General features: G+C 47.4%; 1 protein-coding gene across 1 annotated transcript in view; it reads left to right on the top strand.

The window, feature by feature from the left end:
* LOC144174723 (paired box protein Pax-6-like) overlaps nt 1-12489 on the top strand; it is an 85591-nt gene extending 73102 nt beyond the window's left edge. Inside the window, exons 6-9 of the mRNA XM_077703553.1 lie at nt 3361-3486; nt 6149-6231; nt 9398-9893; nt 10618-12489. Of these exons, the coding sequence (XP_077559679.1) occupies nt 3361-3486; nt 6149-6231; nt 9398-9893; nt 10618-10712 (800 nt within the window). The 3' untranslated portion in view covers nt 10713-12489. The remainder of the gene's footprint in view (nt 1-3360; nt 3487-6148; nt 6232-9397; nt 9894-10617) is intronic.
* The last annotated feature ends 2602 nt before the right edge of the window (nt 12490-15091 follow it).

The raw sequence follows: 15091 nt of genomic DNA, 5'->3' as shown, positions 1-15091 counted from the left end.
TAGCAGCTTTAGAGGCACGAAGTCCCTCTATGTTGCACAGGCTCGGAAATTATCGATGCAGCACCAACAGTAGCATCAGCACAACCGCACACCAACCGCAACCATCGTCGTTCGTGTACGTATGTATGTATGTAACACACACACACACACACACACACACACACACACATATATATATATATATATATATATATATATATATATATATATATATATATATATATATATATATATATATATATATATATATATATATATATATATATATATATATATATACACACACACACACACACACACACGGCATGCGCGAGCTATGGAGCACTGCGCTGCCACAGAGACGTGGTGCGGAGCCGTGGCCCAGCGGAGCGCATCCCGGAGTCGCTTATCAGCCGGCACATTGGCGTCGCCTCCTCCTCCACCGCGGTTTTTCCCCTCCCGTGGCGCCGATAAGGGCTCACTCAGTACCCGCGACTCGGGGCCCAGTTGGCCTGGGAGCCGAGGGAGCTGCGGCTGGCTGGCTGTCTCGGCGATGCCGCGGTCGGCGAGCATCGGTCGGCGGCGATCGGCCCAAAGGAAGCCTCGCTCCTGGCCGCGCTGGACCGGAACGGACCGATAAGGGACCCCCTCCTTCGCCGCTGCGGCCGCCCCGGTGGCATGCTTCTCTAACCTCGCATGTGTGCAGCGAAACTGTTATGTAGGTACAAGAGAAGCTGCTCTGGCGGCCCTGCTATTGGCTGCCCTGTTGAGGATGCTATATACTGCATGGATGTACGAGGCCGAGAGTAGTTTAAAACGTATCATCCGTATATATAGGGTGCACTGTATCTGGCGTCACAGGCCGATGGCAGGACATGCCACTTGCGACTCATGATGGCATCAGGTTGACGCTTTATATTCGGATGTAGGAAACGTAGCAGCGTCTGACTGTCGCTTTCTAAAACACGCGCTGCGCTGAACTTTGAGCGTGGTTCGTGCTTATAACCGCCGAACATTGGTTCCTGTGATGCGATTAATGCGCGCGAGCACACACACGCACACACACTTCTCCCTTCTTTATTAGAACTCCGCGAAAAAGAAGAGAGGAACGAAAATGTTCAAGTTTTTAATTAAAGAAGTGATATTATTGTAAGGGCGAATGAATAGTTCAAGTTCTTGAGTATAAGTGAGTGGTCATTTGCCACTGAATGTCATAAATGTCCACTTCACAGATAAGCTTGTACGCCCCTTTCCTCAATACTATTAGTCCCGCCTCCGAGTGACGAGGAATGTCGGGCAGGGTGGGACGTATACAGAGAGAGAAACAACACTCTGTTGACGAGCGATACATGTCTTCTCTTATAATCTAGTGTTGCGTGTTCAGATTTCCATGCCATTTGTACATCGGTACATCTGTTTATAAAACTTCGCACGTGCTAGTACATTATATTCGAAGGAATCTTTGACATCCACCTCAGTGCAGGCTGCATTGAGGTGGATGCCAAACTTTTCTTCGTAGAAACTTACTCCACCTTGGGAATTTCCCCTAAATCTGGTCGATTAGTACATTATCTATTTCCCAATCGGTAACACGCAAACCCGGAAGTCCGCTTCACTGCAATGAAACAAAGCGCTGTTGTGGTGGTGCGATTTGTATTGTCGTTGAGAGTGGGGCTCAAAGGGACACATCTTGTGCAGTCTACGTCCTCTAGCTCAAATGGAAACCCGCGTATCATATATAGTGGGGTGACCGCAAGGAATTTCGTAATAAATTGGCGGAAATAATTTTAATTTGGCACTAAACGTTTTGAAATCTGAAAGGGGGCGCCACGTAGCGTCCGAACGGGCCACCACCGTACGTATGTTAACAACTGCCTCGGTTTCAAGGCACGATTGAAAACCGCATAGAAGAATAGGAGAAACGGCATTATATCGTTGTTTTAGCTGGAAACAAGCTTTTAAATACCCCTTTTCATCTCGCGTACAGTTAACAGCATGTTGCCTCACGCTTCACTGTCATGGGTGCCAGCATTCGGCTTGGCAGCGTACATAAGTCTTGTATATTTAAAAATGCCGCTTTCAAACGTTCTGACGCGCTGTCAGGAAACATGTTTCGGTTCGAAGTGTTTCAAGTGACGCCCTTTCATTTGGGATAGAGAGCTCATACACTCCGCAAAAATTTACAGGCGAGGGAGTAAGCCGTTTGATTCTCGGGTACTAAGCCGCGTGCGTAGCCTCGTACTTTTTTTTTTTTACCATTATGTTGTGTGGAGGTATGTGTCATTGTTTTGTTTTTTGTTCACTGTACCAAACCGGTAATAAAGAAAAAAAAGCGTGCGTAGCCTCGTGGGTAAGACGGCTGCCACTAACTCTGTCTGGTCTACCAGACACAGGCTCGAATCCTACCGGTGCTTGTGTGATTTTTTTGCGATTGTAAATGCTATGCGCACGGACGCGGACGGACATTGTGAGGTCCTAAGGTGCTCCGCACCTGAAACGCGCGGACACACTTACACTCCCGCTCGCGCACTCGCACGCACACTCACGCACGCAAATACGCACACACACGCACGTTTATAAACTCACAGTGGAAAATACAGCCAATAGGCTAACGTTGCCCCGGGAAACTAGTTTCCCTTTCCCAAATGCCTTTCTCTCACTTTTTTTCCCCTGTGCTATTCATCCAGGCCAATTACGCGGCTGCATTGTTCCTTAAAAGCGACGTATATACCAGCGTGACTGCATACCGAATTTTAAGGGCAATAAATTGGTTGCTCCTGTATATTTTAGAAGGCTTGAAGCAGGAAGGGCATTTGTTGTCATTTTAGTGGCCTCGTGAAGCGATAAAAAAGTTGCTGGTGGTTGCTGGCCAATTTCAAGATTTGACTCGGAGCTGAACAGTATGCGAGCGACACTTGTTTAGTTTAATTTTATTGCACGCAATTTGTGTTAACGCAGAACGCCTGGCAGGCCAGCAGGCCGTAAGTAGGCTCTCTTTAGAGAAATTTTGATAGTCCAGCTTTATGTTTGACGACAAGACGAAATTAGATTACGTCGCTCGCTTTAAATACTTCGGGATGGCCTGTCGCGATATTTTACGGAGCGTATGCTGTTAGAAGCAAGTTTTAATTGTAACTTTTTTGCGCCGGTCGTGGTTACTATTCGGCGCGGGTTCCTCTTCTGACTCGTCTACTTGTTTATGTTACCTTTATGGTTTCTCGTCTTCCACTTTACTTACTGTTCTTGAGCCGCAAGTAAGATAAAGCGCGAAATCAATCAATCAATCAATCAATCAATCAATCAATCAATCAATCAATCAATCAATCAATCAATCAATCAATCAACTTCCGTGATCTGTTCTTCTCCTTTCGATAAATGCAGCCGAGCTCGACACGGAATCTCAAGAGAGTGGTGACGACGAAGCGGCCGCCAGGTTGCGCCTGAAGCGGAAGCTGCAACGGAATCGCACCTCCTTCTCCATGGAGCAAATAGAGGCACTCGAGAAAGGTATGCTCCCACCTTCAGTTCTCTCTCATCTCAATCCGCTTATCGATATGTTTGATTTTAGCGCGTTCTCTATTTATTCCTGAGCACGTAACATGTGCGCAACCTTGTCCAGAAATATAACGGCATTACATGATAAGCACTCGAGAACGCATGTGGCCTCACCCATGTATAGACACGGACGAAAAAATCGGCATACAGGCACTTAGCATTGGGCATACGGACCTGCAACATTTTCTAAACTTTTTTTTCGGAATCCTACAATCTTGAAGAACGTAGTCAACAAACACACCCAGTACTTAGATTAGGGGGTCACAAAGTACCTCAGCCAGAAATTACTGCTGTATGCCCATCAGAGAACTCGGAAACTTGTTCAATGATTTTTCCATCTTCTCCGGTCTTGGCGCTCTCCTACCATTGGAATTACGTAATTACGGCGGTGACGCGGCTTTTGGCCGGCCTTCCTTCAGTTGCAGCAATGAACGCATTCGATATCCACTTTAAGAAGAAGGCCACAAAAGCAAAGCAGACACGGAAGGTGTATCTGCTGCGACGAACAAATCACGCCGTGCCGATCCACGCTAGTGATAGCTATAGCTTTCGCAGTGTTTCCAGACGCGAAAGAAAAAGCGAAAGCGTTTATGGGGAGTTATGCGAAAGCCGCGCACCCCTGCGCTGCTCCCATTGCTCAGTTCCAGGTTCTGACGTCACATGATTTTAGGTAGCATTCGGGCTGACGCCGACGGCGACGACTACGGTCACTTTCCGCTTTCACTTCTCGCGCTTGATGAGATACATAAGGCTTTTGCCCAAATAATGCATAACGTGCATCACTGAACCAGCCTGGCGAGGACGTGACGGCATGTAGGCGTGTTGTCTTGCAAAGTGAGGATTAACGAACTTCGACAGCGTAACATCGCGCTTTGACCGTAAACTACACTCGCCTTGACGCGTATACAGTCTGGAAAGGCACCTATAACGGGGAGAATCAAATGACCAAACCTTAGAGAGAGAGAAGGCAAATGGAGTCGGAGGTTGTATATGTACAGACGGGCCACCTTTTGCGTGCTGAAGAAATACATGAAAGAAAGACATGAAGAACAGATGTATATATACACAGACTGAGATAGAGGAAGGGTGGTAGTAAGCAAGACAAAGACAGAAGAGAGGAAAAAAAAACAATTTAAAAAAAAGGTAAAACGACTCGCACACACAGTACTGTGCGATCAATAGACTTGCTTAACTTTATTTGGCTGGGACTGGTATATACTATACGTGGAACTGACTCCAATTTATAAGATAGAAATGGGCGATTCCTCTTCTTCTCTGCAATATGAAGTGCATGAAACCATCGATTGTTATTCCTGCAGGCATTCGAAAACTTCGATTTCAAACGACCTTATTGGGTACTATAATAACATTTGTGCGGATTGAAAATTTCCGTTTCTAGTGCCACGACACAGCCACGTATTCAGCGCAAGGTGATATAATAAATCCTGTCCGTATAACACTTTTCATATTCTCCATTCTGGAACAAAGTTATTTCATCACCTCACTGCACTATAGCTGGCGCATTCAACAGGCCGACCAAATTGCGCATGCGCAGTACAGTCCAGTACATGTCCGCATCCTATTGGTGTTTAAAGGGGCCATAAAGACAAAATACAACTTTGTTCAGTTTGAAGGAACTTTTTGGTAAATGTCCCAGCTTGATTGCAGCCACGAAAGGCGCTTTCTATCTGATAAATTGAGAAATGTTTAAAAAAAAACTTCAAATTTTCGCGCCGCCCAACGTCGGCAGTAACGCAATAGCAGTCCCGCAACAATCTTACAGTCATGTTTCTTGGCCTTGGCTTCGTCGGTTGCCGCCAATCGTACATACAAGATCATGTGACGTCATAAAGACCCAGCGATAAAAGGGCTGGTGACTGGCCACTGCTCATATGTTTTTGTTATTGCCTGGCTTAACTGTTGGAAGTTACTTCCAATAAATTCCAATATAATCGAAAGTTGCGATTATATTGGTATCAAATTGCCATTTGAATGAAAAGTATTTTTAGATAACCAATATTTCGTATTCATAGGTCCTATATAAAGAACGCAAATATCTTAACTCACATTGATCAAAGCATACGCGTTTTTGTAGCGAAAGCTACACTACGCTACCTCGGGCGCTCTTCGCGGGGTGACCAGTTTTAACCTTGAGAGCTAGAGGTCAAACCACACCCCCTTCCGCAAGCGCCCGGCACGAAGCAGCGGCCCGATGGTGGGGGGATTAGGCCGCAGGGGAGAAATTGGCGAGGAGGGAACGGAGACTTGCGCGGAACCCGTGTCGCCACCTGGCGGCGGAAGGCGAGGAAGCCGCCGCCGCAGCGATAAGCGCGTGCCACAAATGCAGGCCAGGAGGCCACATGCGGCGCAGAGCCGTGTGCGATGGAAGACGAACATCCAGCTGTGGTCGCTCGTACAGCGGCGACGCCTAAAAAACGCCGTAAGGCCAAAAAAGATGATGAATAAGCAGTGTATTCATTGCAAAAATGTCGAATATAATCGCAAAACCACACCTCGACAATGGGCATAGCCAGGGCAGGGAAGCTTTGGCTATCAACTAGAGTTAACCAAAGCTAAACCACTGTAATTTATTTTGTTCCTTTTCCTTGGGCAGAGTTCGAGCGCACGCACTACCCGGACGTGTTCGCCCGGGAGAGGCTAGCGGCCAAGATCGACCTTCCCGAGGCACGTATTCAGGTGAGGAGGACTGCAGGCCTCATGCGCACACGCCGCCTCCTGTCTGTCTGCCTCTCTCTCTCTCTCTCTCTCTCTCTCTATCTTGTACGCATGCAAACCTTGCTTTGTGTGTGTGCGTGCTGTAGATGCTCGCGCGTGCATAGAAACCATCGTGAACAACGAACCCCCTCGTTATAACGAAGGCCTCGGGACAGGGCACTGACTTCGTTAAAAGCAACATTTTGTTAAAGGCGGAATGGGTTTGCTCTCGATACACTGCAGTGGGGAGTACGAACCACTTCGACTAGATCGAGATTTAGGATCAATCGATTTCGTTATAGCGAGGTTTTGCTATACACCCGTGTAGGTTGTACCCGTCACAGTTGCTGTTAACCCCTTTACGTTTAGAGTTTGTACAACTGTGATCGCTCATGCTTAAAGGGGTGTAGTATTCCTTCTTTCGCACTGTGTAGCCATTATAACCGGCACCTGGCTTGCTGCCCTTCTTTTTTTTACAATTGAGACTGTTTCTCGGCATGATATATATATTTTTTTTTTGCTACGGAAATGCCGAGCATAGCTTTTGTTCCGCAACTTTTAGAAGAAGTCCAAATGCAGGCACAAATTTGTGTTTCTGTTATGGACGATCTATTCATAATCCTGGGGAATCATTAACACTTAGTGTAAATGGCGCGCCGGCTTTCGGTGGAGCCTGTTTTCTACATCGAGGGCGGCAGCGTGTGCAGCAATGTGGAGGTGAAGGCGACTTTCGGCGCTTATCGCCGCGGTGACCCGTCACTATGCGCACGGCTTGAGCATTACGGACCTTAAACGTGGTCTGATTCGCTGAGATTATTACTAAAAGTTGCGGGCCGGATACACTGCAGAAATTGTAAAGCTGAATGTATGAGGATTTTTTTTCCCGTGTAAGCTTGGCGCTCGCGTTGCCGTCACAACGTATGTAGTGCAAGTTGTGCAACCGAAAGCGCTGCACAAGGCCCAAACTGCACCTCTCTCTCTCTCTCTCTATGTATATATATATATATATATATATATATATATATATATATATATATATATATATATATATAGTCTGGAAACATAAAAAATCACACAGAGCGCAAAAAAATAAGGTAAGTAGACGCAGAGACACACGAGAAAACATAAAAATAAAAGTTTTCTGACGTTTCAGGAAGAAGAAAGGAAGTCCTCTTCCTGAAACGTCAGTAAACATTTATTTTTATGTTTTTCTCGTGTGTCTCTGCGTCTACTTACCTTATTTTTATATACGATAGAGAAGTCAAATTGAAAAACAACATTTATTCAAACGTTTCGACCGGGGGCCGGTCTTTGAAAAAGACCCGCCCCCGGTCTAAACGTTAGAATAAATATTGTTATGTTTTCCAATTTGACTTCTATATCGTATTAACCTCATAGCCAGGTACTTTTTCTCGTAACTATATATATATATATATATATATATATATATATATATATATATATATATATATATATATATCGAAGGCAAGTGTTCTTGTCGAAATGTCGAAACGGAGGGGAAAACGCGCGCAATCGTTCGCGTGCCGAATTTGCGCGCATCGCTTGCCCTCGATGCTCCGGCGCAGTGCGGTGCCATTCAGTTGGTGCAACCAGGCGTCGGCACTCGGGATTGCTCGTTCTCGCGGAAAGCCATCGACGAACGCGAGCACGTGCTCCAAACAAAGGGACCGAGCCGTCATCAATACGAGCGCGCCAGCGATGACAACTTTTTTTTGGGAGGCAAAAGAAATGCGGATGAAGGGAAACGGGTAGAGGGCGCGCTTATTGAATATGCGCAGAGATTTATGCTACGGCACAGCTCCCGAAAGTCGGTTTGGCCACTTCCTTTTTATGCGTCTTTTTCTTTATCCAGTATGCATTAGCTGCTGAGCCGGTTTGACAACAATTATATTGATCGATCCCCCGCCGCCATCGTGAGATGGACGAAAACGCATATCTAGGCTGGATGAGCCTTGATATTTGAGACGCAGCCCATATATTGCGAATACGTCGTGAACGGAGAGCGAATTACGAATATAGTTCGGTGACGACTGTAAACGCCGGCAAACCTCTCAGCTTTTTCAATAAAAAGCCTTCGTTCTCTCTCTTTCTCTATCTCTCTCTTTCTTTCTTTGTGTATCTCTCTCTGAACATAACCACCCAACATCATTTTATACGTACGAAAAAAAAAAAGGGACAAAAATGCCGTAGATTGAATTTAAAGCGAAGCTTTAGTGCTCTCACTGATGGCGTTTGTAACGCGAAAATGCCCTGCAGGAAAGGCAACTTTCTCTGACGATGATGATTGATGAATGATCGTGTGTGAAGTGAAAGAAAAAAGCGCTTCAGTGACCGGAGTCGAATCAGGCTCCCTCGCGTCATGAAGCCGGCGTCTACCCGACAATTCCATTTCGACATGGTCGAAACTCAGCCCAAACTCAAACGACAACCGAAGAATCCGTCACTAGAAAGCTTCGCGTTCAACCATCGTCACCGTTAGGCGGAGGTGTGCATGATTTTTTCGCTCTTTGCTTCAGGAACCTGCAGAATCATGTGCTGTGAAGTTATTATTTGATTGGCTTTAATCCGGGGGATCGTAGAAACACTAAACTCTCTAGCCGTTATTTGGGTTTTTTCACCAATTTTTCTGTACACAGTGTGTATACACAGCTTACGGCTTCCACATGTTCTTACTTGTAACCATGAGACCGATTCGCTGCAACTTTAACCTCTGCCACTGGCACCACCAACTCCAGACAACAAACAAGGATGGACTGAGTGCTCAAAAAATTGACGAAAATATCAAATGACCCCGGATAAGACCAGCCTGCCTTACTGGGAACCCCCACCAAAGGGCATGTCACGAACTCCGGGACGAGAACACCGCTCCGGCTCTTTTGTGCATGCTCTAGAGTCCAGCCTTGCGCCTCAGTGGACATGCTCTTATCCGCGACTCGTTTCCTTTATCCTCCAAACGCTGCCGCGAGCGGCTTACGTCGCCTGCCCAGAAAGAAAGAAAAAAATGAACAAAAGACCGGTAGAAGAGCCGAGTTCGTCGTCCCGTCCCTTAAGGCGACCGGGAGAGAAAGACAAGAGCCCGCAGGCAGGGTGCTCGTGGTCTCCACGCTCTCCTCTTTCCTGTGCCCAGGTGTGGTTCTCCAACCGGCGGGCCAAGTGGCGGCGAGAGGAGAAGCTGCGCAGCCAGCGACGCGACGGCACCGGCAGCGGCGGAACTGGTCTGGTCGGCAACACGGGCTGCAGTCCTCCGCGGCCCAGTCCGGGCTACGCGAGCCCTCTCTACCCGTCCCTGCACGCCCCGACCGGTTGTGGAGGCTCGGGCGGGGTGGTGCCCGACGTCTACGGCAACGGTTCTCCCGCCACGGGCTACGCGGCCGCCGCGGCCGCGGCGGCGGCGGCGGCCTCCTGCCTGCAGCAGCAGCAGCAGCACCAGCACCAGCAGCACCAGCAGCAACACCACAGTGCAGTGCCGCCCGCGCCGGCGTCTCCCTACGCACCGTGCGTGCTGGGGCCGTCGGGAGGCGCCGCGGCCGCCGTGGCCCGGTCGCCGTACGACTCGCTCGCGGGACCCTACCCGTCCAGGCCGACCCACCTCAACGCTCAGCTGACGGGAGCGGGATCCACGGGTGAGTGCACCCCTCACAACTAACACTATTGGCCGTGTCTTGAACGTGGCCGTTAGGGTTCTCATTTACATTATAACCTGTATACGGGTTATAGGAGAGGCCGGGTTCACTCGGAGATACCTTATTCCGGCTGTGCTGCTGTTCGTAACCAAAAGGCACGAATTATGAAAAGAAGTTCGCGCAGATTTGAAGAAAAAGCCAGCTTTTTTCTTGCTGCATCCCGGTTTTCGCACCTAAAAATAATCCTTTCGTCACAGGTCTAGTGTGTGAGCGTGATTACAGATCAATAGTTGAAATGTCCGTGTTGGTGCCTTCGAATTAACGCAATTCGACGGCACAAGCTTATCTGATTCGGGTAGCTGACAGGGTTAGATGTCTAGCCCTATACCGTACTCACTACCTCAAAACGCTGAGACTGTATTGGAACCACACGCAGGGAATAAGACCATGCATCCAGACGTCACAGCGCACTCAAATCACTGCAGCATTCTTCCGTTACAGACTTATATGGAGTTGATATAGATGTCATGGTTGCGCAGCCACAGTGGTCGAATCTCCGTACAGTAGGGCGTGGCTAACTGTTGTCCACGATGACGTCTGCGGTTGAGAACGCGTTTCACTCGCTACGATGCAGCGTTGCGTGGTTCAAGTTGCGGCCGCACTTGCGTGACCGTTCAGCCGAGACGCGATTCCGTGCTTCAAGTGCCGGGGCTCGCGCTCGCAGGACTCATCTCTCCCGGCGTCTCGGTACCCGTCCAAGTGCCGGGCCACAACAGCGGCGACCACCTGGCGTCGAGCTACTGGCCCCGGATCCAGTAGGCGCCTCCTGACTCTGCGGCAGAGGCCAACGGTCGCATGCCCCAACGACTCGGCTACTTCTGATGACCGTGACGGCACAGCTACTCCATGGCAACCGTCACGGGTCCACGAGAAGGCGCGACTTCGAAAAGGCTGCACAGTTCTGCACTGCGTCCGACGGGAGCGATGACAGGCAGGGGGTAATATAACGCGAATTGAGCGAATTGAGGCTATCCTCCGTAGAGCGACTACATGCGGCGAACAGCTGCTATTGTCGAGGACCTACAGATAATCCGGTGGTCAAATCGGTTGGAAAGGCAAGCTCGCGAGGAAAACTACGGGCTCTATCTCATTTCTTTACCGGGAGGAAATGGGCTCTATCTCATTTCCTCACTCATAGCACTGGCCAATACCCATCCTCCGCCCGCTGAACGAAAGCCGCTAGGCGTAGATTTGTGACGATGGTGGTACACCAAGAAATCTATATAAGACATAAGCCAGCCGTACTTTAAAATACAGGTCCGAGCTGATTGATCTACATTTATATTTTTGTTAGTGGCCGTGGTGGCACGAAGTTCAAGAAGCTATGCCCAAAAGATGTATGCGTAACGTTTTTTGCTGGACATTTTAAGGGCAGAGGAAATAAAAAGAAATGGCTATGTGAGAAGCAGTGGCCAGCAAATATCCGTGTTATGAGATAGGGTTAAAAAACGAAATAAAATTTCCGTCTCGCAGTCTCATCCTGGTGGTTTCATAAAAGTAGGGAGTACAGCAGAAGCTGGAATTTTTATTAGGATGCCAGTTGCATTATTGTTAGCTACACATGCACAAAGCAAAGCAAACAGCTGCAAATTCTACGGTGTCCCGTCAGCCTCGACGTCTCTTACATATACGCGCAGCCAGCTTATCCCTCCATCTCATCGCTATGGGCGCAGTGACGAACTGTGCAGGAATTTCGACCGCGAAGTCCACCGTGTCGTCATTGTGTGGGCGTAAAACCGTGGCCTCGAACAGAACGGAACAGCAGCTGCCAACCGCAGAGTCTGGGCGGCTCTCACTGGCATCCGTCGCCCATTGCATTTCCACATCGGGTCTGTCCGCGTGGAACAAGCCTCGTAGGAAGTCAGAACACGAGCCAAGTCTGGATGTGCACCGCGTGACTTTCCGTGCTGTGAGACTTTCTCTATAGCTGGACTACTGAAGACAAAGACTAGTGCGCGTGTGCTCCGCTTTTTGTGTGCGTGTGGTCCACCGGACAAATGCTGTGTACGCGGAGGTCAGCTCAAGTCGCCGACTCGCCGCACGCTCAATACGGGAAAACGTCCGTCGCAGTCGTGGAGACGCTGTGATCGCTGGCCATGCCGCGGATTGAAGAAGAAAAATAGTAAGCGCTAGCAATTCAACTAACTTACAATCCCGTCATAAGTACGTGATTATGGTGGCTAGAAGTGGTGTATGTTTTTAGCGCTAGGGGCGCGTTGACTGGGAAATACCTAATCAGGAAATAACTGCTTACCAAAAATAAGTCATAAGCGATGGCTATGAGCGTGAGTACATTAGGTTGCGAATGAAGTGATCGGGCATCTTTCCTTTGTACACATATTTGTTACCCATTCCTTCCTCTGTGTCACTTATTTGCATACAAACCGTTCATTAACTACCTGTTAGATTACCTTTGTTCCCAAAGAAACTTGGTTCAGGAACAACGTCTCTCGTCTTGGAGAGCTGTTAAAGAACCCACTAATTTACAGAGAGTAACGCTTACGAAATATAATCAATGCAATAGAAATCCAAGCGTCAAAGAGGTGTATCTTTTCAGGAAACAAAAATAGACAGCTTAAATATAGACATTTACGCAGTCGCACCCGCAACGGCAATTATTTTGGTTGTGTATGGGGTAGCTTGCAACATGCGGCCACCGGCGCTTAGCGTTAGCACGTATACAATGACTGCTTTGTTGCTATTATCACGCGGGCAAGACAGTAATCCTTGAGGCCATCGTAATTGAGTTTTTTTTGTTTTGTTTTTTTTGTATAGTCGTTCTCCACTAAAAGGCTCAATAGGACGAACGGTTCAACGGTACTGAAAAATGTCCTCGTGAGAACGATGCAAGATGCCCCAGTTCGTCATGATCATTCCAAACCACGTTTTCCGTGTGCCTTCTTATCTTGAGTTTAGAAGTAAAGTGCTCGGGTTGCTCAATTCCTAAACTTCCTTCTTGCCCCGTTACATTCCTGAATAACAGAACAAAAGAAACGTTTTTCTCAAACTTACAAAATATCAGATGAAGCAAAGCAGAGAAATGGCTTAGGTTACAAATTTCCTCAATTTGTCTACTTTAGACCTTTTCCTTCAGTAGTGCGAATATTCGCAGGGTTATGAAAAAGCCGTTACGAGTTCACGAAGAGGTCCGCTTTCATGAACATCTATACTTGAAAGCGCTTACTCTCAAATTAGCTGAAATGCCGGCTCAATTGAAACAGGCTGCGTTTTAAACGCTTGGGAATCACGGTCGTAACAAAATGGGGCGAAGTAGTGCTCATTTCCCCATCGTGACTGGTGGCTGTTGGGGTGTGACATTCCCACGAGACGCCAAATATTGTCGGGGAATCCGGAAAACGAGGAATCACATTCCGTGCCTGCCCATGGCCGACGTCTGGACGGAAGTTAAGATTAAGAAATGCATGCGGACGCCTAGTTCTACTGACGGCCTGGAACGCCAAGAACTTGCCACGTGAAAGTGAGTGAATCGCTGTATACTGTGTGATGTGATGTGCGAGTGGGGAGGTCGCCGGTGGGACGGGGAGAGACTGCGACGCCGTACGCGCGCATGCAGCAAGATAACGCACTGTCGCTGCACAAGCTATAGTGCCTCGCAATTTAATAAATACATTTCATCGTCACCTGCAAATGCCTTCTTGTGTCACTTCTCTTTTTTGCATTCTGGGACGTATGCACGATAAGAACTTTCCATAGAATGAACTCGAAGTTCGCGGTATATGCATGGGCAGTACAGGCAGCACGGATTGCGCGCCGATTTTCCAGGTGTCGTTGCAACATCAACGTTACTTGATTACTGTAATCGCGGGTCGCTGAGAGCATGTTTAGATTGCGTCTATATTTTTCCCGGCACAGAGTATCGTGGCCTTGTCCAGAGAAGGATCTGGTGCTAGCGTCTATGCCAACAAGGGAATCATGAGTAGTGCGTAAAGTTAAGCAGTGGCGTGCCGGAGATTGCCCTGTGGATACTCAAATAAGCTTCCTCGTCTAGAAAAAAGTGTTTTGCAAAGCAGCTTCGTTCATTAAGAACACTGCGCACAAAAAAATTCTTAAAAACATCTCTCCCAGTTGTTTCTTTAACGGTTGCGAATCACTCAATTAATCAAACTTGGAAATTGTAGCCGTCATCAAAAATTTCCCAGTTATTTTGTTTCACAAAAACTGAGTTTGCGTGGAATGACCAGCAGTAGGTTATTTTTACGATCTTCTGGGGCCCCAGTGGTCCGCGTCCCAGATTAAGGTTAATCCACAAGATGACGAACCTCTCACTGAAAACCTGGGACAAGACGATTGTTCTTTGAGGCCAAGCTTTTACCGCCAGAGCAGAAAACCAAAACAAATTATACAGTAGTGATATCTATTTTATCCTAGCGTAATATCCTGTGTGTATCCTGCAGCAGTATGACGAATATTATTTCTATAGCACGGTTAGACACGTACCCTTCTAGCCGCGCTGCAGAAATAATCTTTGTAATACGGCAGGTAGGGTAACGGTATGATTCTATGTGCAAAAGGCTAGGTGACATTAGGGAGCATGCGTGGGTGAAATTAGAACGTTTAGAGGATACACGCATGATTTTACACTTTGGGTAAATTAGGTATTAAAAGTAACAATTTTCTATTATGTTTTAGTTATTTTCTAGTACCATCTCAACTGTTTACTGCGAATGCGATGATAAATAGCACATTCGTAAGGAATTAGAAAGATAGTTATCGGGGGGAATGTCATTGATAATATCAAGAATAGTTTACGAAATGCCAGTTAGAGTGTCATTGATAAATATTAAAAATAGTAGTGGACCCAGAAATGGACCCTTTGGAACTCCAGATATAACTCTACTAGAAGATGAAGGACGGCCCGCGGTAAGAATGAATTGACTACAGTTGGTTAGAAATTTTGTCCAAGAAAGTGTCCACGGATCGAGACGAAAGCATAAATGTTATGATACGTGGTTGGAAACGCTATCGATTGCTCTTTGAAAAAATCTATAAAGAAGACATCGGTTTGGAACGAGGAATTTAAATTCAGATGGGGGTTATTAGTGAACTGAAGAACTGTGAGAATGCAAACCACGGCAAAGTTGAGCAACCGCAAAAGGTCGGATAAACAAATCCGGGGA

The sequence above is a fragment of the Haemaphysalis longicornis genome, unplaced genomic scaffold, assembly GCF_048455015.1.
Source record: "Haemaphysalis longicornis isolate Haplotype H1 unplaced genomic scaffold, Haemaphysalis longicornis Haplotype H1 scaffold_3, whole genome shotgun sequence".
Classification (NCBI taxonomy): domain Eukaryota; kingdom Metazoa; phylum Arthropoda; class Arachnida; order Ixodida; family Ixodidae; genus Haemaphysalis; species Haemaphysalis longicornis.
This window is presented reverse-complemented; position numbering and strand designations above follow the sequence as displayed.